General features: G+C 37.8%; 4 protein-coding genes across 17 annotated transcripts; 2 read left to right on the plus strand and 2 right to left on the minus strand.

The window, feature by feature from the left end:
* The first annotated feature begins 947 nt into the window (after window positions 1-947).
* Window positions 948-7133, plus strand: LOC101739128 (cytochrome c oxidase subunit 6B1). Of its 5 annotated transcripts, none has more exons than XM_004927348.5 (3): window positions 1272-1428; window positions 3772-3855; window positions 6871-7133. In XM_004927348.5, the coding sequence occupies exons 2-3, from the start codon at window positions 3776-3778 to the stop codon at window positions 7037-7039; spliced, it is 249 nt and encodes an 82-aa protein (XP_004927405.1). In that variant the 5' UTR covers window positions 1272-1428; window positions 3772-3775; the 3' UTR covers window positions 7040-7133. The 5 variants fall into 5 exon arrangements, with proteins under 5 accessions (XP_021204478.1, XP_004927404.1, XP_004927405.1 ...); XM_004927349.5 differs by having other exon boundaries at window positions 1316-1437; XM_062671288.1 differs by having other exon boundaries at window positions 1356-1428; window positions 1659-3855.
* A 696-nt stretch (window positions 7134-7829) lies between these two features.
* LOC101738742 (oxysterol-binding protein-related protein 11) lies at window positions 7830-15225 on the minus strand. 2 transcript variants are annotated; one of them, XM_004927344.5, is made up of 7 exons: window positions 15085-15225; window positions 14645-14855; window positions 13074-13235; window positions 12653-12750; window positions 11091-11169; window positions 8943-10227; window positions 7830-8026 (listed from the first exon to the last, which is right to left on the minus strand). In XM_004927344.5, exons 2-6 carry the CDS (start codon window positions 14831-14833, stop codon window positions 10114-10116), a joined length of 642 nt encoding a protein of 213 aa, XP_004927401.1. In that variant the 5' UTR covers window positions 14834-14855; window positions 15085-15225; the 3' UTR covers window positions 7830-8026; window positions 8943-10113. The 2 variants fall into 2 exon arrangements, with proteins under 2 accessions (XP_004927401.1, XP_004927400.1); XM_004927343.5 differs by having other exon boundaries at window positions 14949-15187.
* A 390-nt stretch (window positions 15226-15615) lies between these two features.
* LOC101738980 (translin-associated protein X) lies at window positions 15616-17155 on the plus strand. The gene is made up of 4 exons (XM_004927345.5): window positions 15616-15836; window positions 15977-16199; window positions 16378-16799; window positions 16952-17155. The coding sequence occupies exons 1-4, from the start codon at window positions 15824-15826 to the stop codon at window positions 17134-17136; spliced, it is 843 nt and encodes a 280-aa protein (XP_004927402.1). The 5' UTR covers window positions 15616-15823; the 3' UTR covers window positions 17137-17155.
* Window positions 17156-18225: 1070 nt separating this feature from the next.
* LOC101738395 (aprataxin and PNK-like factor) lies at window positions 18226-27189 on the minus strand. 9 transcript variants are annotated; one of them, XM_062671289.1, is made up of 7 exons: window positions 26779-27189; window positions 26022-26099; window positions 25558-25855; window positions 25160-25299; window positions 20199-20323; window positions 19665-19825; window positions 18226-18481 (listed from the first exon to the last, which is right to left on the minus strand). In XM_062671289.1, the coding sequence occupies exons 1-7, from the start codon at window positions 26872-26874 to the stop codon at window positions 18279-18281; spliced, it is 1101 nt and encodes a 366-aa protein (XP_062527273.1). In that variant the 5' UTR covers window positions 26875-27189; the 3' UTR covers window positions 18226-18278. The 9 variants fall into 9 exon arrangements, with proteins under 9 accessions (XP_062527273.1, XP_062527274.1, XP_012546872.1 ...); XM_062671290.1 differs by having other exon boundaries at window positions 18226-18738; XM_012691418.4 differs by having other exon boundaries at window positions 25133-25299.
* Between the last annotated feature and the right edge of the window lie 51 nt (window positions 27190-27240).

The raw sequence follows: 27240 nt of genomic DNA on the forward strand, positions 1-27240 counted from the left end.
TTTAAGATACTATGGCCTGGTAACCGAGATCGTTAAGCGAATACTTATATTTTATTCATAGGTTAAAAAAATTTGCAACAACATGATTATTATGAGACTTTAATTAAATGGGATTGAATGAAATCCAACGAAATAAGATGTGATAAAATTCGTTCGCAATAAAATGGTAGTTATTTACTGTAACTTATTCAATAGGTTTTTCGGTAGGCAGCGGCTTGGCTCTGCCCCTGGCATTGCTGAAGTCCATGGGCGACGGTAACCACTCACCATCAGGTGGGCCGTATGCCCGACTGCCTACAAAGGCAATAAAAAAAAAAAATACTTTTTGGAAGAATCTGAGAAACTACGATCAGTGCCTTTGTTTAATTTTTGTATATTTTTGCACTTTTACAGATACTGAACAGTTTTAAGCGTGAAGATACACTAAGTTAACAAAATAAAGCAATTCACACCACTTCAATCCCCCCCTTTCCTACTAAAACCACAGACGAATTTTGATCGAAGATACGGTGAATGTCCCTGTATGAACCAATTCCGAGAAGTAGTTGGTGGGGACAAAGAGTTAACATGCTGTGCCGCTCCAATTTAGCTATCTTTCTTTTATTTTTATTTTTCGGATGCTTGTAGTTGTTGTTGTATCAAATTAGCATTACTATAATTACATCTTACACGTACGTCTTAATCAGTTGCGGACGTAAAGTGTTTTTTTTTTAAATAAATAAAAGCTAATAACACGTTTCTTTTAGCCAAATAAAATATTATTTTAGTAGAGGGGAAGAAGCCGATCGAAGAAGACATGGATGGAGTGTGTGAATGACAATACGAGAGTGAAAGGAGTAAGTGTTGAGCTGACGGCTGATAGAAGAGAATGGAAGAGAAAAATTAGCTGTGCCGACCCTACTTAGTGGGATAAGGTGAAGAAAAAGAAGAAGAAGAAGAAGAAATAAAATATTATTTTACTTTAGTCTTCATTTTACTTTCAAACATTATGTTTTGTTCTCGACAATAAGTACGTGTTATATATAATTCATACTTTAAATATCCCGTCATAATCTGTTATTGGATTTTCTTAATACCAGAAGGCCACTGAGTATCTCGCCACCGGTCTTTTTAGTGGTTTGCGAATTCGATCTGGTGGTAGATTCAGCGAAACACAGCTCCTGCTAGGGCAAATATTAGCAAAATTTTCTCAAGCTGAGCCCCATGAGCTCACCCAGTGAAGTCAACATAATTCCAAGATGGCAAAAAAAAACCAGGTAGGTTAATAATGTGAATAAACCCAGACTTGATCTGTGCATCGAAAATGTTCATAGTCTATCCATAGACGTTCCAAGTTTCCAACGTATTGTCTATTCTCGTTTGTAAAGCGATTGTGTGGCTGCCATTTTCTATTGAAATAAATCCAAGAAACGGCTAAATAATAATAAGGTGAGCAATGTAAGAAAGGTATTAAATATTTTTCTACTATCATTTTATTTACTTTAAAAAAACGAATCGATTATCGACGTATTTGTCAAGCACTCCTCTTCAACATTACGTAATTTTTGTGTTGATCCTCGACAAAATAATTATTCCACGACACTCATTTGATATACGAAGATGTCTCCTGAATGGAGAGCAGAGCTGCTGTCTACACCGAAAAGTTATTCTGTTTGTAGGTGTGTCCGCACCTAAAAACTGCTGCAGGTTATGCGAGGACAGTCATAGAATATGTCCTCGTATCGTGGCCCTTGGGACGGCGGGCCGCCAGGCGCCGAGGCAGAGTACGCGCAGCAGGGCCAGACGCCCGCCGCTCCGGCACCCGCGCCCTCAACCGATCCTTGGACGGGCGCCAGCTACGCACACTACGCCACTTCTTATGACTACGGAGCCTACGGCTACGCCTATCCCTATGATTCCACATATTATCAACCGCAAAGTTCGGATTCATACTACGGGAAGTACCTTGATACTAGAGGTTATTCTACGCGGCAAGATTATGAGTATTCTGCTCGCTCAACCGATCATCCTCGTTCACCAACTCGCGCAGACAGCTATCAGCGGCGGTCATCATACCGATCAAAATCGAGAAGTGGTTCTCCTTATCAACGTAGAGAGAGATCTTATTCTAGAAAAAGAGAAAGCTATGACAGTGATAGACATCATAGAACTAGAAGCAGTTCTACTCCAAACCGTAAAAAATATTCATCCAGTGACAGGTCTAGCTCCCGCTCTAATTCGTACTCTCGTTATAAACACAGAAGGGACTCTAAATCTAGTGATTCTTCCACATCTAAAAGATCTTACAAGAAAAGATCATCTAAAAGTAGAGATAGGTCACTGACCCCAGATAGTCCAGCTAATAGAAGTTCTCCACATTCTCGAAATATGTCTAAAAGAAGTCGAACTCCTAGTAATAATCATTCAGTGTCTGTGTCTCCAAAGAAATTTACAGAAAAAAATAAATCAAGTAAAGACAAAGTTAAGTCCAGGAGTAGAAATATAGTTACTCCTCCTAAAAAGAAACAAAGATCACCCAAAAATCCCAAGAATGATAGATCTTCATTAACTCCACCCAATAGCTACAAAAGAACAGAAAGATCTGTGTCTCCTTGTAAAGATTATAAGCATACAGATAAGAAAGCCGATAAAAGAAGGAGAAAACGTTCCCATTCGTCTACTAAAAGTTATCGCAGTCATTCCTCTTCAACTTCGAAATCTCTATCTAGATCTTACTCACGTAGTCTTTCCAAAGAGAAAGCAGTCAGTTCACATGCTAGACGTTCAAAAAGTAGTTCAAGAAGTAATTCTCGTTCTCCTACATTAAACAGATCCACAACTAAACGAAAAATAAAAAAGTCTTCAAAGCACTCAAGGTCTAGAAGTAACTCTCGAAGACGTTCACCAAGTCAGAGTAAATCTAAATCACATCGTCGTTCCAGGTCTAAAGTAACTAAGAGATCTCGTAGTCCTCGACCTGACAAATCTAATTCACTATCCCGAAATGTCAGGTCTCGCAGCCGGCATGATGACTCTAGTGATGATGATCGTCGAGGGCAGTTCACAGTTGCAGATAGAAAAAGATTCTGGAAATTGCATAGAAGCAGACAAGAGGAAAGAGATAAAGATAAATCTCCACCTAAAGAGATCAAGCCCCCTCCTGGAGCTGTTGAGTCCACACAAATTGATGATATTGAGTATGGTGATCCCCCTGAAGTGGAAGGCCCTAATTTTGCAGAATTACTGACACCTGTCGATCAAGCAATACCATCTGCCTCGACATCGAAAAAACAACTCCCAATACCTATAAAGAATGATGGGAGCTTCTTGGAAATGTTTAAAAAGATGCAAGAGGTTACAAAGAAAGCTGAAGAAGCAAAGAAACCTGAAATTAAGAAACCCACATTACCATTCATAGGAAAGAGACGGGGAGGCCGGGTGCTAAAGACCGGACTGGTAAAGAAGGCCAAGGCTATTGACGAACAGTGTGTAGACAACACTCCTAAAGATGCATGGTCCCTTTATATGCAAGAAGTTAAGAAGTACAGAGAAACGTCTTGTGAAGAGGAGCGCAAGACACGACCACTCGTCAAATAACATTGTAATCTCTTAGTTAAAATGTTGGTTTTATTGTGACCTTTGCAACATGTAATTATGCCTTATTACTTTTATTTACGTCTAATTCACGCTAGAGATAATATTCCTTAGATTTAATTAATTTCTTCATCTAATGTGGAACAGGATTTCTGAATAAAGAGTTAAGACAGTTATTTTGTTTTGGTTTCTTTACAGCAATATGCCTGAGATGATCAAATCGCCCGCCGACCTCAAAACAGCACCTTTCGACCCACGGTTCCCTAACCAAAATCAGACGAGGTAATGTAAGAATTGTTTGTCTGTGGTTTGTTGAAAACATATCGACAATTGTAAGCGAACTGCGCCAACTGTGCACAAGCCTACAAGTCTTATCAATTGTGATCATCATCAAACTTCAACAATGGGATAAAATATATTTTATAACACTGCACACTGGATATTGTTAGTATAAAAGAAATTTTAATTGACACTGGACAATGTTTCGAATGATAGCTTATAGTACAAATTTGTCATATTTATCAGACACTGTTTATTGATTGTTGTCTCGTGGCCCAAACGATACGACACCTGTACTTTTATGGAGCGATGTGGCTAGGTTCAAATTTTGCAGACAGGTGCCGACATAATATGTTCTGTGAAATACGTACTTAATTGTTGTTCAATAATGATTATAATCGTAATAAAAATCAAAATCAATTATTATCTTCCTTTAAGTGCTTCAGTGACGATTTTTTTTTAATTTAATTAATTTATTCTTTATTGCGTTAGTTAATTGTATATTGAAAATAATCCAATAAGTAAAAAAAAACAAAAATAGGTAGTGATTATTCATTTAAAAAGAAATGTAACACATTTGGCCAATTAGCGTACAATCAATTAAATATATAAATAATTAAAAAACATAAACATACGCATATGTGCCAATGTCCCTGAAGAGGTATTTGAGAGAGGGTATAATATTGTTTCTTCGCAAGTTTTGGGCATACTTAAAACTCCCTTTGTACTGCTTAATCTCGTTCGTGACCAACAAATCTAGTATTCGAAATGTCGAAATTACCACTTAAAGCCTAGTGGACCGTGAGCTCGTATTTGCAATTAAACACGACATGAGAACCCACTCATCGTGGCCGCCGGTAACTACATTCCCGATCCTGCGGACAGAATGGAAAGCAGTCGACGTCGCCCAAAATACATCATCTCGGATCCTCCCGATCCACTAACGGTGCTTTTAGGTACTTCAAGCACCGGTCACCGTTCTCGTCGCTTGCGACGAAGGGCTCGACGAGTAAATTAACTCTCAGACACAGCCCACTGAGTTTCTCGCCGGATCTTCTCAGTGGGTCGCGTTTCCGATCCGGTGGTAGATTCTGCGAAGCACGACTCTTGCTAGGGTTCGTGTTAGCAACGTCATCAGGTTTGAGCCCCGTGAGCTCACCTACTAGCCACGGTTACGCTGAAATAGCCCCTAAGGCTATCAGATTAGGTGGAAAAAAAAAAGCAATTAAAAAAGGAAAATATAAAATAAATTCAAGTGAAAATTTAGAAAGTGATAGTGGAATAGTTTTTATGTACTCCAACGCTGAAAGGGCCCGCTGCTTGCTGATCACGTGCAGGCGACACGGCCACTTGAGCGGTTACTTCGATTGCGGAGGTTCCCTCTGTATTTTATAACGTTTGTTTCATGGGGAGTGTCTGAGGATTTGTTTGAGATAATCCTCTCATCTCCTTTTTATCATCGCACCTCCCGCCATCGGAGCAGAGTTCATACATATTATTTGGAACCGCTGCGTTCATCGACAGTGCGTTTCTAGAGGTCTTTTGCCACGTACCATCCGGCTATGGAATGAGCTTCCCTCCACGGTGTTTCCCGAGCGCTATGACATGTCCTTCTTCGAACGAGGCTTGTGGAGAGTATTAAGCGGTAGGCAACGGCTTGGCTCTGCCCCTGGCATTGCGGAAGTCCATTGGCGACGGTAACCACTCACCATCAGGTGGGCCGTATGCTCGTCTGCCTACTAGGGAAAAAAATATATAAAAAAAAACGTGGTTATGTAAGTCGGATGTGAGTAACGCCGTAGCACGCTATTTTAAGACTGGAATTACCGTTATTTAACTTTTTACGTTAAGAGAGTATGTTTATTTTTGCTATCATTCGTCGACCCAGGAATTACTTTCCCCGTCCTTTTTAACTGTTTCAAATCCTCCACGGTTTCAATTATACTCGATTTAAGGACTGACCAGAGGCATTAGACGACGCGTCCTTTGAAAGTGCTACATTATTGCTGAGGTACCGCACTCCCCACGCTGGTACAGAACCAGCGTGGGCGGATTTGTTACTAATATTTTAAAATAAATTGTCCTTTTAACAAAAAAGTCCACCCTCGTTTAGAAAGCTAATCACCTAGAAGACCTGTTATTCGAGTTGAATGCATTTGTGATGTACATTTTCTCTTAACGGTAGTAACAGCCTTTAAACAGAAACTGGATTGGACGTTATAATTTATAATAATAATTCGGTATAATATTGTAATCGAACCGTTATCAATATTAATTTCATAACTAAATACATTCTGGCTTCGTTATCTTGTACATTATCAAGTTAACAGTTTATTTCCTTTAAAGCCATTTTTCGTGTTTGTTAATTTTCAGCCTTTGCTATGATACCGATTTTTTTTATTCTTATCTGGTAACCATAATGAACAGAAGGACGATAGACATCGCTTTCCATAGCACTCGATGTGTGGAGCTCTCCTTGTGCTTAGTGGTATTCCGAGACTGGACATCAACGTGGATGTTGTCGATCACCTTTAAGATATTATGATGTAGATGTTTCAGTTTTATTACGTTACATACAGTTGTCTCAACCAACATAGTCTTGAGAAAATAATTGATATACCGAACTAGTTTTAACAATAGTTAATAAATACGTTCGTCCTTCGCCATAAATCCGATCCCGACTCATGGCATTTGCACGGAAACTAGAACCGGAATGCTTGACGACTTTTCACCAGAAATAGCAAAGGTTGTAATGTCGGCTCGTAAATACGCCCCCTACCATCAGTAATGCTTCATTAAACACTAAGATTGTATTCCTTCATCGCGGAGGGCTTTCTTGAATACATGTCATGTACGTATTTCCTTAATAAATATTGAAATAGACACATCGCTCGTTACAACGGCTTTATTAGGTTTCAATGATATGGTGGATGTTATGATTTAGCTCTACGATCCATTCACAAGGATGTTTTTAACGTAAATCCTCAGCTTCACCGTGTTTCTTGTTAACATTGGCAGGCACTGCTACCAAAGTTACGTGGACTTCCACCGTTGCCAGAAAGTTCGCGGCGAAAAATACGAACCATGCTACTATTTCAAGAGAGTGTACAGGTCTCTCTGCCCCAATGAGTGGGTCGACAAGTGGGACAACCAGCGCGCCGAAGGCACCTTCGCCGGTAGGATTTAGATCCTAAACGTTCCCAATGCTTTAATTTATTTCGATTTGTTTTAATTAGGTCGAATGATGTGATTTAGTAAAATAAAATATGTTGATTCCGGAATTTTTGTTTATTTTTCATTACTAAAGATCTTTTATTAGGAGAGACTTATTTTTAAATGGGCTTTGAGGGGCAGACAAGTTCTGGCCATACCAGATCAGAGAGCTGAGATCTTTCGACAATTGGAATCTTATAACAGGGGTCTTATCCGTCGTGACATAAGGTCTTAAACTTAATAATTGTAGTAACTTTCCACGTTTCATCTATTGCAGAATGCATTATTCCTTTGTGGTAAAAATGGAATTATTTATCGTAACGTCGAGCATCTGTAAGTTCCGTGAGTCTGCTAGAATTAGTACCTAAGGTTCGCTCAGTCTATATAATGTACCTGATCAGTCGATTGCCCAGACGGCAAGGTGACCTCCCATCTTGTTTTGTTGGCAAGGTCTGTATGATGTATGTTACCTATATAAGGTCTGTAATGTATAATTCTACCCTACAAATCGGCGACAACTTCGCAGAAAAATGGCGGTGTCTACAGATGCGGACTAAATAAGACAAGTAAATGTCGATAGCAGTTTTTTTTATGATTGAAGTATTACTGGTGGCCCGGAGGCCTTTCCAGTTTCACCAGGATAGGCGGACGAGCAAAGGCTCAGCCAGAAGGGGTGGAATTTGCTAACAGCTGCCCGAGCGCCTCCGAAGGAGGAGTATTATGGTAATAACAATAACAGTTACAAAAAAAGAAAACGTGAGCACTCCAATCAGAATTTTAAAATTTATTATTCAGTTAAATAGGTCCTGGGAAAATGCCCTTCTCACGCTGTTCATCCCAATGAGAGATCCAATAATTAGGGCATATAGTTTCGTAATATCTCTTGAATATTTTGCAATCATCAACTTCGCCGAGGAGACGGGTGCATTTGAAATAATCACAGTAGTTATCGTAACACGCCCTGCAATTTGAATTATAATTCTAAATAGTAGGTATGCGAGTCGCTCCACTAACACTATGTATGTATTTACAATACAATGAAAAAACCAGCTGCCAATCGTGAGTAAACAGACGCCTCGCGTAACTGGCGTCATGGCCTTCAGAATGTAAACTATGTGAACAGGACTAGAACTTTTTTTTATTGCTTAGATGGGTGCACGAGCTCACAGCCCACCTGGTGTTAGTGGTTACTGAAGCCCATAGACATCTATAACGTAAATGCGCCACTCACCTTCAGATATAAGTTCTAAGGTCTCAGTATATGCCGAAACCTATTAATGTTTCACGGCGGAAATAGGCAGGACGGTGATACCTATCCGTGCGGATTTACAAGAGGTCCTACCACCAGTAAATCACAGAAATACAATGAACACAAAAATACAATTAGATTATTTATACCAAGTCCACACTGTGTTCAGGGATTAGCGAAGCCACAAGCATCACAGTGTATAGCCGACAAGCACCTAGAGACATAAAGTCGAAATCTCAATTGCATTCACGAACGATCGTCGCACCCTTCACACCGGACGCACGAGTAGTTCGCGGCGGTAATGGAGAGTATGGTGGTACATCCGCGAGCGTCACGGCGCACATCACAAGCCATTACACAAATTAGTATTTCAGTAAAAAAGTTGGTACTTGCTCATGAGATTTGGACACAAACGCAGGCATCGCTCGATACGAGTACACCTTGTCTTTTAGGCGCCTTATCCTTTAAGACAACGACGTCATGCATAACATTTAACAGCAGAAAATTCAAATAATACGGCCCGCCTCTATTTCTAGTCGGCAGTCACTAAATCATCAAAGAATATTGATGAATAGCATTTTAAATTTAATGCGCAGGGCTAAAATCATTAATTTCTTACACGCCTTACCTGGTTTGGTTCTGGAAAGGGTACCGCGGGTCGATACGCAAAGTTCTAAATTCTTGATCGCACATTGTAAAAAAATCTAAATTCTTGTCACGTATGTAATGATAACAAACAATAAACTTCAATTTAAAAACGTAACTGGATTTAAAAAAGGTTCGGAACCTTTTTATTTATAATATTTTCTATATCGGCCAGGAGTCGGGATTCATGTAGATTTTTTAAACTATAAAAACAACTTGCTATTAGTCGGTTTCAGGGGCCTTGATAATTAAATTATTTTAAACTTTTTAGTTTATGTAAACTGCTCTCTTGTAAGAGCACTGTCTACTTTTTGGTCACACTCTGCGGAAGTTATCAGAGAGTTAGAGAGTAGAGTTATCATAAATTTAAGAATATATTTTGCAAATGTACAATTTCCGAACCATTAACGTTCGGATCGACGCGACTCCCACCTGCTGTGTTGTTGCGGACGGCTGGTAGACCTCGAGGATGTTATTAGTGAAGAAATATAAATCTTATCTTGGGATCGAATAGGAAGGAACAGTTTATTGGTGACAGTTCGCTTTTCATACAAAAATGTTTACACGAGACCCGTGGGGGGTCGAACATGGCCGCATACATAGTGTCACTATTGTAATCAATGAGCGACGCATCATCAGCACTAGACTGCCGGACATCCAGTATATCGCACCTTTCGAATTATAGAAACCCAACTCTTAAAATTGTTTCTTGGAAAACATCGAATAAAGTTTTCTCGAAAAAGACGTAAGAGGAAGGGCACGGGGTGAAAGAGACCGATGGATAAGTTTGTCCCTTTTTAAGCTACTTTTGGTCATTTGTTAAGAGTCGCTAAAAAGGGTTGTTATAGGTCCATTTTTGAATTAAAGCCGAAACCCAAATTTTTTGAAACAGGCCTCTTTAATTCTAAAGGTGTGATATGTTCATATTTTCTCTTAAGTAAAAACATACAGATCATTGGAATTGGAAGTGAAGAGGGAAATAAATTGGTATTCTATTTTATAATTCTATTCAAACTAACATAGTTATAAGTAAATAAGTTATAAGTAAATAAATAAAAATAAAATCGTATGTCGCATTGACTCGTTCCGGCAACCTGGTCTTAATGAATGAATTTGAACACATCAAAGAATACAATAAACACTTGAGTTAGGTCCTAATGTTCGTTGTCGGAATGCTTGGAGGAGACGGTGAGCGTGGCGTACTGCTGCTGGCGATGCAGCACGCCCAGGCACTGCAGCAGGCACTGCATGCTGGCCGCAGACGTCGCCTGCACGACCACAATATACAACAACAGGATTGTGAGAGGAGTAATGTATTTTTTATGAAACTATCGTTTAATTTAGCTGTACTAACATGATGGAGCGTAAATAATGTTAATAAAACGTTTTGTCAAAATAAATATGTATTTTTTTCCTTCCCATCATCAAAGGTGTCATTACTCATTAGTACTATCGCTTGTTTTCGTTTTCGGAGGCGGTCTCCTAACATCCATTGTAGATAATAAACGCCCAAACCAAGAGCAAACAAACCCGTTCATCACACGAATGTTTACCTAATGCGGGAATCGAACCTGCGACCTTCGGCGCCAGTCAGAGCTGCTAACCGCCGAGCCGGCCCGCGTTCACACGTCACAAATATGCCTTCACTCATCGCGAGCGGGAGAGAGAAGTGTCAGATATTTTGGGAAGTGATTGCTATAAGTCAATAAAGAAACGAATCTAAAATGGCGGCAGCAATCATGCGCTCTCACTCTAAGCTATTGCTGTTTTTAGTCGCACACGGCGCGTACTGCGTGCAAAAAAATATCAGTTCTGACTTTGTTGTTGAGTTCGAGATTTTTCACTTTCGAGTTGTGAGACTTAGATGGCTGGCAGTAAAAGTGTCTACGCAAGTTGCATCCCAGATGAGACACCTCCCTCTCTGCCAAGGCATAAAGTAAAGTACATTTTCATTGGTTTTTTTATATTTTTTTACAATAAACAACTTTTTTCTTTCGGTCTTTCTTTTTATTTATTGACCCTACCATCTGTCGGTGCAGGTACATGGACGCCATTTTCGATTCGTTTCTTTATTGGCGCGGCTTTTAAAAACGCTAATATTTGTAAAAATTTTTACATTTTCATACTGTACCTTCAAAAGTAACAAATCAGGATCCGTGTGAGGGAAGGGAGAATCTGAAGACTCTATGCAGCGCGCGAGGGCCGCGTCACTGCAAGTATATCATACAATTCAATGCTGCTCTTAGCAAAAAAGCTTAGACTTGAGAATTGAAACGAAATTTTGAAGTCGTCGTGGCCTAAAGGATAAGACGTCCGGTGCATTCGTATCTGGCGATGCACCGGTGTTCGGATCCCGCCGGCGGGTACCAATTTTTCCAATGAAATACGTACTTAACTAATGTTCACGATTGACTTCCACGGTAAAGGAATAACATCGTGTAATAAAAATCAAACCCGCAAAATTATAATTTTCGTAATTACTGGTGGTAGGACCTCTTGTGAGTCCGCACGGGTAGGTACCACCACCCCGCCTATTTCTGCCGTGAAACAGTAATGCGTTTCGGTTTGAAGGGTGGGGCAGCCGTTGTAACTATACTGAGGCCTTAGAACTTATCTCTGGATGGGTGGCGCATTTACGTTGTAGAAGTCTATGGGCTCCAGTAACCACTTAACACAAGGTGGGCTGTGAGCTCGTCCACCCATCTAAGCAATAAAAAAAAAAGATAAACATATTGAAATCTATACGACTCGACCTGCGAGAGAATGAGACAGATATAGATAACATCTGACGGCGTACATCTACCGCGCGCAAATTGCCTATACCTACTTTTTTATTATTCTCAATAGTTCGAATAAGAAAATCTAAGACTTCGCTATTCGGATGTCAGGTAAGCTTGGAGTTGTAGAAATGGCTAAAAATGTAAACTAAGTTATTGTTATACCGGTAGAAGTGACGCCATCTGTTGTCGAATATCAAAAACGGATATCGAAGTAACTGGGACACCTCGTGAATGATCTGGACGTTGGACATGTAGCCGTAGCCGAAACCACTAGAACTTGCCCCAATTTCGAAGCGAAGCGGACGGATCAATTCCAGTTCATCAAGCGAAGATGTGAATTGTGATAGTAAAATCTACCTTAATTGTTCCGATAGTTAAATTGAATTATTATTAGTATTATTTTTCGTATTATTTTAGTATTATTAGTATTTCGATGAAGAATTTTTAAAATGAAACTTTTATTACATCGTTTCAAACTTTTTCGTCTGTGTGTTGCATGTCGCGTGACGGTCGGCCGCGGAGTAGAGATAAAGTGAGTAGCACTCGTCAGAGCAGCCAAGGCCAATATGGCGAAGGGTTCAATAAAAATATTAGTTGGAGACTTAGTCTACTTTTATCCTTTCCCATTATCGTTCCAATTTTCCAAGTATAAAATTACGATTCATAAAGCGATTTTTATACCCTTAATGGAATATTATTGCAAATTTTTTTAGTTAAATGTCTATAATGTGAAAACATGTTTCACTTTTACAGACTTTTTTATTTGTCCTGAGTTCCAGCCCGTAACAATATAAGCATTAGATTCTTGTCTCACGATGATTTAATATCTACTTCTAATTTCTACTTCTGTTGATGGGGCGAGCGGTCCGTGGCACGATGCCACTGAGTGCTCGTGTCCCGCGGGCGCAGTTACCTGAGTTCGGTCGCTTGTAGCTGCTGCCTGGCCGACGCCATGGCGTCGTGGACCGCGAGCTGCTCTCTCGGCTGCAGGGGCGGGTTGGCCCCCATCACCTATAAGGTTAACCACTTAAAATATCCGAGGAGTTTATTTTTCGTGCCGGGGTCGAGCCCTACTGCATATCCGCACCTCAGGGACCTGCGCAGTATGTGGCACTGGCCCCCCACTAAGCTAAGGGGACTTCGCGGGCTGGGGTCGGGGCGCAGCTGGGGTCGAGTGGCTAGTGTAGCGCGTAGGTGTGGACGTGCCTTGAGATGTGAGTTCGAAGTATTACACGAGGGCTGCCGCTCCTTACAATCCGGTTCAGAGAGCGAGAGAGCCGCATCTAAAGGCGAGTGAAGGCTTGCAACGAGTTCTCACTAAACAGAAACGCCACCTTGGTGTGTATCTCAGCAATGGCCCTGAGCCCGTCGACCCACTCCTGGCGCGCGCGGGCGTCGGTAGCTCTCAGCTTCAACATGTCGCCGGACGCGCAGTTTATGGTGAAGGTCTTGGAGTCTTCGTCGCTTGGGCATATCACTGCTGCAGCTAAATGAGCCTGAAATTGTTAATATACTATATTATTATTGTTTTCTTATATAAGGCCTTATATTATTCGTAAAAACTGAAGAAATTTATTTTTATTTTTTGTTAATCTATATATTAATACGTGAAGTTAAAACTTTGTACCCTTTTTACCAAAATTGCGCGGACGGAGCAGTATGAAATTTCCCACACTTATAGAAAACATAGAGAAGAAGTGCAGACTCAATTTTTTTTAAATTATGCCTAAAAAATACAATAAATCCATAAAAAAACATTACACACACTACCATGTATTTGACACACACTAGCATGCATACTGTTTGTTTATTGTCAAACTTTTCATACTGTTTGCCTATAGATAGTCTTGGCGAAATCTGTGATCACAGAAGTATAATAAATAGCCTTTGACAATAGAACCCTAATAATGTTAACTTATGATTTCTATTAATTATAGTCTAATTTTGACTACTACAGGTCCAATAGTAATTATAAATCTAATATGTTCTTGGGGCACATTGTCTCTCTACTGCATCTGAGATATTTGTGTAAACATATATGGATTGATTGGCCTGAAAATGTGCACTGCATCTTCCCTGTGTAGAGTGCGGGTGAGCAGCATTACCATCTTAGAATTCTCTAAATAGTTTGATTGTTGATACATTGCAACACTGTTTATTTACTACTGACAAAAAGAAAGATACTATTTAAATTTACATTTTATCATGCCAATTGTTTGCATTTTTTTAAATTTACCTGAATATCTTATTTTTTTCTTTTATTCATACTATCTAAGTATAATAATTAAAATAAAATCAAATGTTTAATGATTCTTATCTGAAAGAAAAGTCCCTGAGTGCACTATTTCACTATTTCGAGGTCACTATCACTCACCTTGAGACATGAACTCGCAGTTAGAATTGTAATGTGTAGCTGCTATCCCACCCATCAAATCAAAACACATGACTACTTCAGAAACAGGGGAGAAAGAGACGATTCACATTAGTAATAATTTTCTGATGAGGATAATAGATAATGAGTGAAGTCTACCTTTATCTTATCCATCCACTATCTAAAATTAAAAGTATGTGTGGATATGTGATATCATGAATAGTTGGGGAAAAAAAACTAATTTTAATCTGTTCAGGATACTATCATTGTACTTATTTCTGCCATGTCCATACTTGTCATTATTATTCAGATTTGACCGAGAGAACAACCATGACACATTAGAATTGAGACTTCAATCTCATATCTCAACCCAGGTACTGGCATTCACATTATGATGTTGATCATTCCATAAACTAACTTAATCTAAGATGGGTTATATACTCCTTCTGTTTATGCAGAAAGTAAAAAAAAACTCCTAGTACATACAAGTATACATTCATCTGCATTTATTTTAGTTTTGTAATAAGGTCTCACCTCCCCCCTGGCCGGCTGTCCAGGCTGTATTGTGTCTCCTGGTCCATCATAAAGATAATAAGATAGAACACCAGTCTCAGGATCAACAGCAAACCATCTTTGCTGCCATCCCTTCACCACATTTGTGTATTTATACAATTGACCTGACAAAGGTCTATGTGATGTTAGGCCTGTTTTCATCATTTTCATACCAGTTTATTGAGATTAATACCTAAAAATAAATTAAAGAAATTATGTACTAATTAATATCTTTAATGTATGAATTACAATGAAGAATGTTTGGTTTTAAATAATTTACACATACCTACACATTTTGAATCTTTTGTATGTATTATTGTTTTGACTTTTGACATTTGATCAGTAGGACAGTCAGATGAAAAAATACCGTGATCATGTTACAATTAAAAAATTGGTACAAAAGATTGTTTGGTTATACATACTTTTTATTTATTTTCGATCATTTTGTAATCATTGTATTCATTTATCACCCGTAGGTTAATATCACATTAAACGTCACCAGGTCCTTGATCTCTCTCTGGGGTTAGGATCTCAACTTCATTTTATTCCGCTCCATATAATTTTTCATTTCACAGAGAAGGGACGTTCAAGGATGTAAAATCATAAGTTTTTGATAATATGAGCTTGGAACGCGATAAGCGAAATTGTGTTAATTGTTTTATTTTATTCATTTAAGTTTCTTCAGGTTTAAATGTGTAAAAACGGTGGTTTGTTAACTATCTAGTATCTATGAAAGTGTACAAATGTGCTAAAGTGTAACCAAGCCATTGGAAGCTTCTCGATTTCCAAAAACGCCACTAAAAAAGCATCAGTAAACAACCACCATTTTACTGAGACTTTATTTCATTACATCTCATCTCGCTTCATTTAATTTCATCCCAGTTGATTAATGCCTCAAATAAATCATCTTCATTTAATTTCACTCCATATTATCGTTTTTCATTAAAAATAAGAATATAATTAAAATAAGACATGACCTAAAAGTCTTAGTAACCAGGTCGTAAAATCCCTTTAAAAAAATACACACATAATATCCACCACAGATTATATATGATATCCACTATCCTCTATCACTCAAAGTTATTAATTTATTATTTTAAAAATAAAGTCATAAGTTTAATATTTATACGAATCGCCTTCGTCCGCTAATACTGGTTCAAGATGTCAGGACGAGGTATTTAAAATTTTACTTTGTTTATTTCAGAAATTAAACAAAACGTCAAAATACCCAGTTCATAAAATCTGTATTTTTCATCAGTTTTATGCTTAGCTACGAATCACCAAAATTATTCAATATTCATCTTAATTTTACAGGAAGGCAAAGAAGTTACCGTAATCGCAATCAACAGACTCTATCTACAGTTGCGAGGGAAGCTGCTGCTTCGCTCGCTCCGGACAGTCCGATCTTAGCCATGTTTAAAAATGCTGCTCTAAAACTAAATGAACGACAGGATAGACACGAAAGACTGGTCAAACTCTCGAGAGACATTACTATTGAGAGCAAGAGAATTATTTTCTTGTTACACTCGGCTATTACGTGAGTATTTTGAAATAACTTTTGAAACATAAAAATAAACTTTAATAAATCGTAATTATTTAGTATTCGGATCAAACTTCAGCAAACTCTGACTTAAAGACCTCAATAAAGCAAGATATATTCATAGATCAGAAATGTATCAACTGTGTTTTTTAATTAATAAATTATTTGTTTTCAGAGAAGAATCTACAGCAAAAGTAATAGAAGAAGCTAAAGAAAGATTTCAGAAATTAATAAAAGGACCAATTAAATCTGTAGGCTTGGAACTTGAGAACAGCCCTGCATATTTACATTCACGGGCAGTAACTGCAGGTTTCCAAGAATACATTGAAGCAAGAACTTTATTTTCTCTTATGGAGACCAAAAAGCTAATAAGTTGGCCAGAGATACGAGATGAATTCGTTTTTAGCATTCCAGAAGCTGAAAGTGACAAAAAGAGAACTGTTATAACAATGGTATTACATTTGGACTACATGCTTGGGTTGGCTGATCTGACTGGAGAGTTGATGAGAAGAGCCATCAACAGTATATCAAATGGGGACAGCAAGGAATGCTTTCATGCTTGTCAAGTTGTCAGAAATCTTTACACTGGGTATTTAGGTGAGATTTTTTATATATCATTTATTAAAGTAAGTTTTGATAAGGGAATTCATTTCAAAACAAATGACAAGTGGAGAAAATGGTACATAATTTTGTTTTTGCCTATTTATGTATGGATATCTCTAAGACATTTATATACATGATGCTTTCAGGGCTATTTGGTATAGGTAAGGAATTGGCTCGCAAAATGAATACAACACGCAGCAATGTAGCAAAAGTTGAGAGTGCTGTCTATGCCCTTCAAGTGCGAGGAGGTGAGACTCCCATGCTGTTGCTGCAAATACCACCCCATGAATCCTGGGAAGATGTTCATTCTGATGATGAAGGATATTATTGATAAAACAAGAATGCATCAATTGTTTTTTTTTTCATAATCCTTTTTACAAAGTAGGCACTATGTATTGTGAAAGTAGCTTACTACAAATGAGAAGAGCTCTTGGATATAACTGGACGAAAACAAGTGGCATAATCAACTGCAATTTTAGTAGTTTACGATCACCAGATAAATAAATATTTTAAACATATCGACGCTTGAAAGGCATACGTTACTAAGCGACAATAACTGCTCTGTACATAAATGATAGGCAATAACCATATTCGTTGCGCAAAAATAATATATTTCTAGGTCTATTAAAATAATTTCAATCCTACAGCTAGATTTGTTAAAATAGAATTTTTTTCAGGTATTACAACTTTAAATTAGTCTACTGTAAAGTTCACCCATTGTCACTTAGTCATGTTTGCCTTTCAAGCATCGATATGTTTTTAAAGGCTACACGATATTGTATGCATATGTTTTTTTTTGTCTCCAGAACACTACAGATTTTTCAGCCATCCTCATTCTATCTTTCACTCAAATCAATGATATTAAGCCGTTTTTAATCAACAATTTTGCATAAAATGACAACAATTGCAACAAAGAATAACACTGCATAAAGTCGGTCAACTTTAAGCAGTAATGCGTTTCGGTTTGAAGGGTGGGGCAACCGTCGTAACTATACTGGGACCTTAGAACTTATATCTCAAGGTGGGTGGCGCATTTACGTTATAGATGTCTATGAGCTCCAGTAACCACTTAACACCAGGTGGGCTGTGATCTCGTCCACCCATCTAAGCAAAAAAAAGAAAAATCGGTGGTAATCAGCAAGTTTTTTTTTTGCACTTGTGGGGCAGATTAATAAGCGACCCACCTGGTGAGTAGTTACCATTGCTCATGGACATTATAGCGCTGAGGAAACACCGAGTAGGAACCGTCCCTGCCTTACATCTGCGACGAATGAACCGGCAGAATGAAGCCGTGCATACCTTTATACCTGTATGATGTATTTTTATATTTATCCGGTTTTATTTTTTACAACTGTGGCCTTCATTATGGTAGGTATTTGTGAGTACTTGTGTGGACAGTGGACAAAATAAAATGTGACAGTAAAAAATAAAATGATGATTTTATTACATAATATAACATTAAACATAACGCAGTCAGCAGTGGTCCTCCGCGCTGGGCGTCCACTCGTCCGACTCGTCGGTTGCGAACGGATCCGGCTCTTCCGATTCAGAATCGCACAAATTCTCCCGCTTTATATATTTCCGTACCCTCTTCCCGTTCACAATCAGACCATTTGTCGGCTCATCATCTTCGCTTTCACTATTACTCGAATTCTTTTTATTCCTATTTTTTCTACCTGTTTAACACATGCATTTTTTTAATTTCTATATAGTTTTATCAAGATAAGTGGAGATATAACTGATCGGATATTTCTAATGAATTCTTATAAAGTACATCGTACATTAGGAAGTGTATTAGTGAGTTGTTAGAATTCGTAATCGTAGTCGACGCTGTCTCCGTCTGAATCTTCGACTTGGAAGTGATCGTCGTAGAAGTTGACGGTGTGCGCGTTTATATAGAACGTGTTCCCGTGTCGCTGAACTAATTGCATACCTGTAAAACATTGTATCATAGTTGATTCACATTTTTTACAGTGACATGTGAAAAACTTAATGGTATATCTTACTTTGCGTTAATGTTTTACTGGTGGTAGGACCTCTTGCGAGTCCGCACGGGTAGGTACCACCACCCTGCCTATCCGTGAAGCAGTAATGCATTTCGGTATGAAGGGTGGGACAGCCGTTATAACTATACTGAGATCTTAAAACTTATATCTCAAGGTGTGTGGCGCATTTACGTTGTAGATGTCTATGGGCTCTGTAGAAGTAGTTGTATTAGTTCTGCTTCTAACTGTATTAGGTAGGCGCTGACACGAAGGATGCTTTACCCAGAGATTATGAATATGTACTGCTTTAAATAGTTTATTGTAGATAAGTATGTACACAAACTATAACAACGGTGGTACGATAAAGAAATAACATATAGGAGTAGTAAAGCACTGACACGAACGATGGGTAGCACAGCGAATATCGATGTGTACTGCCCGCAGTTTTCAAGATTGCCGAAGTGTTGAACAATAATAGATGATTGCCTGAATTCATAAGCGACAGCGATTTTGTCGAATTGAAAGGCGGTTGCCCAAGTAGTGGTGAGTAAGTGAGTCGCCACAGCTCCAGTAACCGCTTAACATCAGGTGGGCTGTGAACTTGTCCAACCATCAAAGCAATAAAAAAAACCATCAATAATGCTTACATCTCATGCTTATTGAAGCAAAGCTTCTTATTGAAGAAGCATTTTGTTATGTCTATGTGCGAAACTAGTCATTTAACGACATACGGGCTATGTGCCGTCATCATTTGATTGCTATATATTGATCAATCAAATAAAATAAAAACATGCCCTATTAACCCATATTGATGGGCGAGCTACTAATTGATGTATGATAAAGCTAAACACAAGTACAACAAGTAGGTAGGTACCTGGTGGGTCCGCGGGCGCGGGCGCGGGCGCGGGGTGCAGGTAGTCGCGGCGGTGGCGCGGGTCGCGGCGCGTGCAGCGCTCCCCGTAGCGACAGCGCGGCGCCGGCGTCCAGTCCGCGTCGCGCGGGTGGCTGTACAGCGCCGCGTGCTGGGGGTTGCGTCTGGAATCATCCGAACACTTTAATGCAACTAATGCAACATAAACCTGTTCTTTATTTATCTAATATATTTTGTACACACAGCTGTTAGAAGAAACACGACAATAAGGATAGAGTACAAGGGCATTACTTATTCCACTGAAATCTCTTCCAGTGGGCCCGCAAAAGGAAAGATAGTGAATACAGTAAACATTATCTAAAACATTTTAACACTTGTAATTGTTGACTGGTATTTTGCAATTAGTACACAAGGCATTAACTGAACTTTGTTATAAACCAATATGAACCTTAATTTATTTAATGAAGTTTTTAAAATTATCTTAAAGCCTGTATTTTCCAAAGTAAATTGAACTCCCCTTTGATTACTGAAACATACCTGTAACAATTAGCACCATACATGCACCTCTCTCTGGGAGACTTAATTCCCTGGGCACCATCATGGTTACTATTCTGTGATGTATTTTGATCCTTCACTTCTCCATTATCATTTTGTTCCTCTTTCTGGAACCAACAGGTAAAAAACACTTGTTTTTAATTAATTTAAATCTGATACTGCTGATCTTCGTAGCCAAGTGTTTTGGGGGTCACAATCTCCATAATCCGTGGACACAATGTTAAACAAATTAATTATACTCATACAAGGTGTCCCACAAAAGGTATATGAAGCCGAAAGGAATAACCGATTCGACGGAAAACATATGTAAATAGATAGTTACAGAATAAAGAGGACAAACATAACAAACAATCCATTCTTCTACTAATCCTTAAATTATGCTTTACAGTGATGGGTACCGTAATATGATTTTTGGTAAAAAGTAAGGCTGACCGCATATGAAAATGTGCGATTTTTTTATTGCTTAGAAGAGCTCATTCAGTGCTCACGGCCCATATGGTCTTAGGTGGTTATTGGAGTGCATAGATATTAATAACGTAAATTCCGCTACCACGAGACATAAGTTTTAAGTCTCAGTTTATAATGAAAAAGCTCCCAGAGATGATGGTATAACAACTGAGTTATTGAAGGCAGGAGGAACACATCTCTTAGTAGAGCTACAAAAGCTCTTCAGTCACGTCATTCAACGCGGAAGAACTCCGAAGGCGTGGAACAACATTATTGTTGTCATCTTTTTCAAAAAAGGGGACAAAGCTTTTTAAAAAAACTACAGATCAATCTTCCTCCTGAACCACATCTATAAGTTGTTACCACGATCCATCACAAATCGTCTAGCAAGAAGGTTCGACGAATTTCAGCCCCCAGAGAGGCTGGGTTTCGAAGTGGCTATGGAATCATAGACCACATACACACAGTGCGGCAGATTATACAAAAGACCACAGAGTATAATCGGCCCCTGTGTTTAGCATTCGTGAACTATGAGAAGGCTTTCTACTTCATCGAGACCTGGACTGTGCTGGACTCTCTGCGGCGAAGCCAAGTAGACCATCGCTATGTCCAGGTGTTGAAATAAATGCCTCTACAACTGTGCCACGATGAATGTTCGAGTACAGAATCAGCAGTCTAACCCTATCTAATTGCGTAGGGGGGTGTGAGACAGGGGGATGTCATTGAAAAACTGACAAAAGTACATGGCAACACCTCAACTATAGGTGCAATCGACAGTGCATTAACAACAAAAATAAAAAATATATAACTAAAACTTGATTACATTTAATTACTTATGATTAATTTATATTTACTTGGGAAATTATCCGCAACAGATTTTTCCTGTAAGTTGTGAGACAATTAGAAAAAACCTATTTCATCACTTAAAATTAGTTCAGCCCAATCGGAGAACTCCGAATGAACACTGACGGAGACCGCGCTACCATGGACATTATTGTAGTCCCAAAGGATTCTGTTTAAGAGAGAATAAGCACCTAAATTCGAACGAGCGAGCTTTCTTATAAGCGTTTTATATTTCTTCGTTCTTAGTAAGTACTGATACCTTCGATCAACAATAGTAACTAGATTTCGGGTCGGCGCAAAAATCCGTCTCGTTAAATAACAGCGCACTTGAAATGTGAGCTCTTATTTTGTTTAGTTCACTCCAGACACAGCCAATGTCAACCCGTCTCACAATGCCGCAGTGTGTATTAAAAAATTGCAAAAAATGCCCGAAAAAGCAATTTAACGGCCGGAGTATCTTACTTTCGGTAAGTACATGAAGTATACGTTATATTTTAAGCTTTAAACTAATAAATAATATTAAATTTTAAACAAAATTACCGATTTTTAACCACCGCTACAAATGTTGGCCAAGGCTCGCCAACACTTGGACAAAATTTTTGTTTAACAGAAAAGTAAATGCATGGAGTAGATTTGTGTTGTAATAATTTTTAAAAATTTGTTAGCAGTACTTCAAAATTGGTTAGTTAAAATTGGTTAATTCTGCTTTTGTGTCTGTTTGTTGGATTCTCATTGGATACTTAGCTTTCCTTTTTTATTTTAGCTTTCCTAGCAATCACGTGTGCAGAATGGATCTCGATTGTCGCCAGAGAAAGAAGAGATTACTTTTATAAGCCAGCTAAGAACTCCACCCATTGACACTGGACATCTTTGCCTTCCGTGTTCACGGCTACTGAAACGTGGCCGAAGCATTGTAATAAAAATATCGCGCTTAAAACCGTTTAAACGTTGTTTTATCATATGTACTAGTCGCGAAAACATAAAAATATACTATAAAAATATCTATTACACAAAACGTAACGCTAATAAAATAATAAGTAATGTATAGATACCAACAAACATAAATCCTCAAAACATAAAAAGTAAACAACTAAACACCTTTTTCACTGGTGGTAGGACCTCTTGGGAGTCCGCACGGGTAGGTACCACCACCCCGCCTATTTCCGCCGTGAAGCAGTAATGCGTTTCGGTTCGAATGGTGGGGTAGCCGTTGTAACTATACTGAGATCTTAGAACTTATATCTCGAGGTGAGTGGCGCATTTACGTTGTAGATGTCTATGGGCTCCAGTAACCACTTAACACCAGGTGGGCTGTGAGGTCGTCCATCCATATAATATATTAAATAATATTTCATTATTAATTCAGAATTAATAATTCATATAACAAATTATTTTAGTGTTCAACGCGACTCCGTTACCTCCTGTAGTAAATAGAAATTGAAATTTCAAGCAAAAATAAATAAAACAAAACGATGTTAGTTCTCAAAGCTATAACGGGAAAAATTACTTTATTTGTTGGGTCATAAGGTTCATTTAACATTAAAGGTTGTTTAACATATGCCTTTTCGTTTGTAAGTGACAGGAGTAATTTATTGCTTTGTGACGAATGATCGTAAGTATTAGATAATGTTTTGGAGATTTAGAACTTTATTACTAGGTGGCATAGTTGTAATTAGTTTGAACTTAAAACTGTTTCAAAACTTTTTTCTCCGTTTGTTGTAAACCAACGTAGCTATGTATGTGTATATTCACGCGGACAGTTTTTGCTTCGATTTTGTACGTGTCCCTTTATCTAGTTACAATTGTTGATCGAAGACTGATACTAAGAATGAAGAAATATAAACCGGGCTGATATTTTTAACTGGGTTAAGAGATTAGGTGTGTCCGTTATTCCATGGATTAATCAGGTGGATACCCCCACTCTGAACAAATATTAATATATTTTATTATGTATTATTTAGACATTTTTGTCCACCTTGAGATTTCATTGTTCTTGTTACATGTCTGTGCAAAACTGACTGTTAAATTACTTAGCTTTTTCAACTAAAGACTTATTCCTAATTTCATAGGCTTCTATTACTGTTTTTAATATTAAGGGATCATATATCTTCGAAGCTACTAAGCAGGCGCACCAAGATTCGGATATACAAGACTGTAGTCAGGCCGATCCTATTGTATGGATGCGAAGCATGGACGCTTACACAGAAAGAAGAGGCAAAACTTCTCGTGACGGAGCGAAAGGTATTGAGAAAAATACTAGGACCAGTTCGGAAAGAAGACGGTTCTTGGCACGTCCGGAAAAATAAGGATGTGGAGAGGCTTTTTGGTGAGCCAAATATTCTGGGGGAGATGAAGGCACGGAGGCTCGGATGGCTCGGGCATGTAGTACGTATGGAGCAGGATCGGGTTGTGAAACGGGTGTACCGGAGGGACGCCGCCCCGTAAGGAGGCCCAAGTACCGCTGACGCTGTGGAAGGAAATTTACGGGAGCTCCAAGTGTCGGACTGGCAAGGTGTTGCGCAGCGCCGGGATGAATGGCAAAGTTTATTGTCGGAGGCCAAGACCCACTTCGGGGTCATAGCGCCAGCTCGGTAGTTGGTAGTAGGTATATATCTTATAAGGATTTGCATTCTATGATACGTACACGCGAGGCATATCTAAAAATAGAAAATAGCACATAACTGATATTATAAATATTTGCCAAACAATAAAATAAAACTGCATTGAAATTTTTGCATAAAATTTCTAGACAAAAACATCATGAATAAACCAGATTCTTACCAACAAATTTAAAAAATATTGTTGTAACTACTTAATAGATAGACAACCCTACATACCTGTACCTATTTATACTTAGGTCATCCCAATTGACCCCTTTACAGTTGTTATTACTACCTGAGACGTCCCCAATATTCCCAAAAACAACAGATTTTTACATGTATTTTTATTTTATCAAATACATTAACACCAACACTAAATAACGTTTATAAATCACAGTCGTCTTCTATTATTATCAAATAAATAAAAGAGAGCAGTTTCTAGCACTAAAATAACACAAGAAGTTAATTTGAAATGCAACTTTTTATAAGTTAGCAGCTATTTTCATGCATATTCAGAGACTTTTTGTGAACTTTCAACATTCTACTATTACTCTACAAAAAATGGAAGATTTTGCAACGATTAAAAAACTAGTATTGAGCGTCGAAAAGTTTTCCTGGTTTTTTCCCCATTCACCTCTCGATTCCTAATCACCCCATTTTACGGTAATACAGTAATTTTTTTGAAGTTATACTTTTTTAGGCGCGTTATGAAAAATTAATGGAGTGAAATTTAACAATGCGCACCGTGACACAAAATTAACAGAATGAAGTTGCCCACTAAATCGCTCATTACAATACGACCGACGTAACTTGGCGAGTCTGAATATAGCCGCAGGTGAACTTTCCGAACCGTACCGAGAATTACCGAATCTAAACGATGTCAAGAAAAGGGATGTCCAATATGCGTGTTTGAGGATGTTGTTTAATCGATTTTTTTCAAATTGATTAAAATTTAAATTAAATAAAAGAAACAAATTTAATAAAAATAAAGTATAACTTCTTACGCGCATACATAAGTACACGCACCCTTCTTTTTTTTTGTAAAATGCTTACATGTTGATCACAGCTCGGTCCCGCCACACTAGAGTCTTCATGTCCTCTGGCCTCATCTCCAGATTCTTCTTCGTTTTTAATTTTCAATCTCTTACTTTCTGAACTATTGTTGCAATCTTCTGAAGTGATAGATCTTTTACCTACAATTTCATCTTGAGATGATTTTTGAGGACTTTCTGATTGTTTTTCTAGTGATTGTTCTTCTGAAATTGGGTATTTTTACATCTTAAGAAAATACTTGATTCAAATACAATGTGCTTATTTTGTTGTTATTTAATTCCAAAAATATTTATATAAAATTAAAATTATAATATGACTTTACACAATTATAGTTTTTAATGTCTCTAAATATGTTATTGAGAAGTCCAATTTTGATTTAAAGCAAAAAGTAAACTTACTTAATGTTTGTGGAGCTTCACCCTCCTCAACTGTCTCTTGTAAGCCATTTGTTTCATTTAAATTATATTCTTGTGTTGCTCTCAACTCGTTGGGTATTTCTTTATTATCAGCTGGAGTACTATTGCTTGTAACATCATTTTTCATCACATCTGATGAGCACCATATTAATTCAAACCAATATGTATCAGGTAGTATACCAAATTTATCACCATTACATAGCAATTGTGCATTATTCTGTGTTAATGTCCGTTTGCTGTTTGATAATTTGTCAATATAGAAACATGGATTTTGGTGTAACTGAAAAAATATTTGTTGTTGTAATGTTGTTGTGACACATTGACAAAAAAATTTTTTGCAATGAAATGATACAGATAGCGGAACGCTCTGAGTGTAAGCCAATCTGGAAACTAGTTTGAAGTGTTTGACACTGCTGCAGCTATGAAATTATTTTTTAGCTACTTACAGACTTTAAGATGACACAGGTATCGGTGACTTCAATCTCTGCATGATTTCTTGATACCCTCATATCTTCTGCATCATTCTATAAAAAAGAATTTCTTTTGTTTTTTTTAAATAAAATTTTCAATTATAAGACCAGAATTTACCACTTGAATAATTGTGTATGAAACATCAACATCTACAGCCCAAAGGGTTTTTATTGCCACTGTCGCCAGATAACCCATTTGATAGTGAATGGTTAGCATCACTCCTAGACATCAACAATGTTTTGGGCACAGCCAAGCTATTGCCTACTGAAATAGAATTCATAATAAAGGACTCCTAAGAAGGATCTTTGAAACAAGAATGTATAAAATGTTTGCAAATGGGAAAAAAGTGTCAGTCTGATGATGATAACAACTCTATTATCATGGAATGGACCATGGCATCTAGAAAATAAAATTAATCTTACTAAATTTAATTGACAGCATATAACTTATTTATTTTCATTATGTTGTGACAAAATTGCAAAGTTCATAAGGTGTTATCATTCAAATTAGATAATAATTGCGAACTATATGTATTTGCAAATTTTTTATTCGTGATTTTAAACTGTTAGCTATTTATTACAATATACACGCAAAATAGGCGTAATCTGAGAACGTAGGAAACTATCCGTTTATCGTATCGTACACAAGAGACACAGAGTAAAGAAGATACATACTTTAAAAAATCGAAAACTTACAATAAGGTGTAATTGAGATCATTAGTAGACTACTTACTACAATAAACTTTCCTCTGCCTATTATGTGTGTACCCTCAGGAAGGTCAATCTTTTGAGGCTCTGAAGTATCAATTCGCACTAATTTAAACTCCATCGTGACTCAATTATTCTTAGCTGTCATCACTGTTGTTCAAAACATAAAACAACTCTCCTTCCACATTATTGGAAAGCTGTTCAAGATTTCAGAATGCAAATACTTTATCTTAATGAATTATAACTTTAAATTGACAGTACTGTATGTATTTAGTTTGCGGAGACCTTTTTTCTACAGATTAATAATTAGTTAATAAGTAACCTTTTTCGAATTAATCATGATCTTCAAACTTATTTACAAAAAAAGCAAACAGGTTTCGTCTAATAATGCCGGCCACTCATACGAACATTCGTACAACGTACGAATGTTCGCGCGTATGTGAAGGAAGGGCTGTCAGACATTCATTCGCAAACTTAGCGGCTGTGC

The sequence above is a fragment of the Bombyx mori genome, chromosome 11 (genome assembly GCF_030269925.1).
Source record: "Bombyx mori chromosome 11, ASM3026992v2".
In the NCBI taxonomy this organism is placed as follows: domain Eukaryota; kingdom Metazoa; phylum Arthropoda; class Insecta; order Lepidoptera; family Bombycidae; genus Bombyx; species Bombyx mori.

What these genes read in the sequence shown, in the direction of transcription:
- LOC101739128 (XM_021348803.3), top strand. Translation starts at nt 1,711, where the DNA reads ATGTCCTCGTATCGTGGCCCTTGGGACGGCGGGCCGCCAGGCGCCGAG.
- LOC101738742 (XM_004927344.5), bottom strand. Translation starts at nt 14,833, where the DNA reads ATGAAAATGATGAAAACAGGCCTAACATCACATAGACCTTTGTCAGGT. An exon ending in GACAGCCGGCCAGGGGGGAG is followed by an intron (nt 13,236 to 14,644) that starts GTGAGACCTTAT and finishes TAACAATTTCAG; the next exon opens with GCTCATTTAGCTGCAGCAGT. An exon ending in CTACAAGCGACCGAACTCAG is followed by an intron (nt 11,170 to 12,652) that starts GTAACTGCGCCC and finishes ATATACTTGCAG; the next exon opens with TGACGCGGCCCTCGCGCGCT.
- LOC101738980 (XM_004927345.5), top strand. An exon ending in TTGTTACACTCGGCTATTAC is followed by an intron (nt 16,200 to 16,377) that starts GTGAGTATTTTG and finishes ATTTGTTTTCAG; the next exon opens with AGAAGAATCTACAGCAAAAG. An exon ending in TCTTTACACTGGGTATTTAG is followed by an intron (nt 16,800 to 16,951) that starts GTGAGATTTTTT and finishes TGATGCTTTCAG; the next exon opens with GGCTATTTGGTATAGGTAAG.
- LOC101738395 (XM_012691417.2), bottom strand. Translation starts at nt 26,874, where the DNA reads ATGGAGTTTAAATTAGTGCGAATTGATACTTCAGAGCCTCAAAAGATT. An exon ending in GCAGAGGAAAGTTTATTGTA is followed by an intron (nt 26,100 to 26,778) that starts GTAAGTAGTCTA and finishes TCTTTTTTATAG; the next exon opens with AATGATGCAGAAGATATGAG. An exon ending in TTTTACAAAAAAAAAGAAGG is followed by an intron (nt 20,324 to 25,132) that starts GTGCGTGTACTT and finishes TGTTGGTTCCAG; the next exon opens with AAAGAGGAACAAAATGATAA.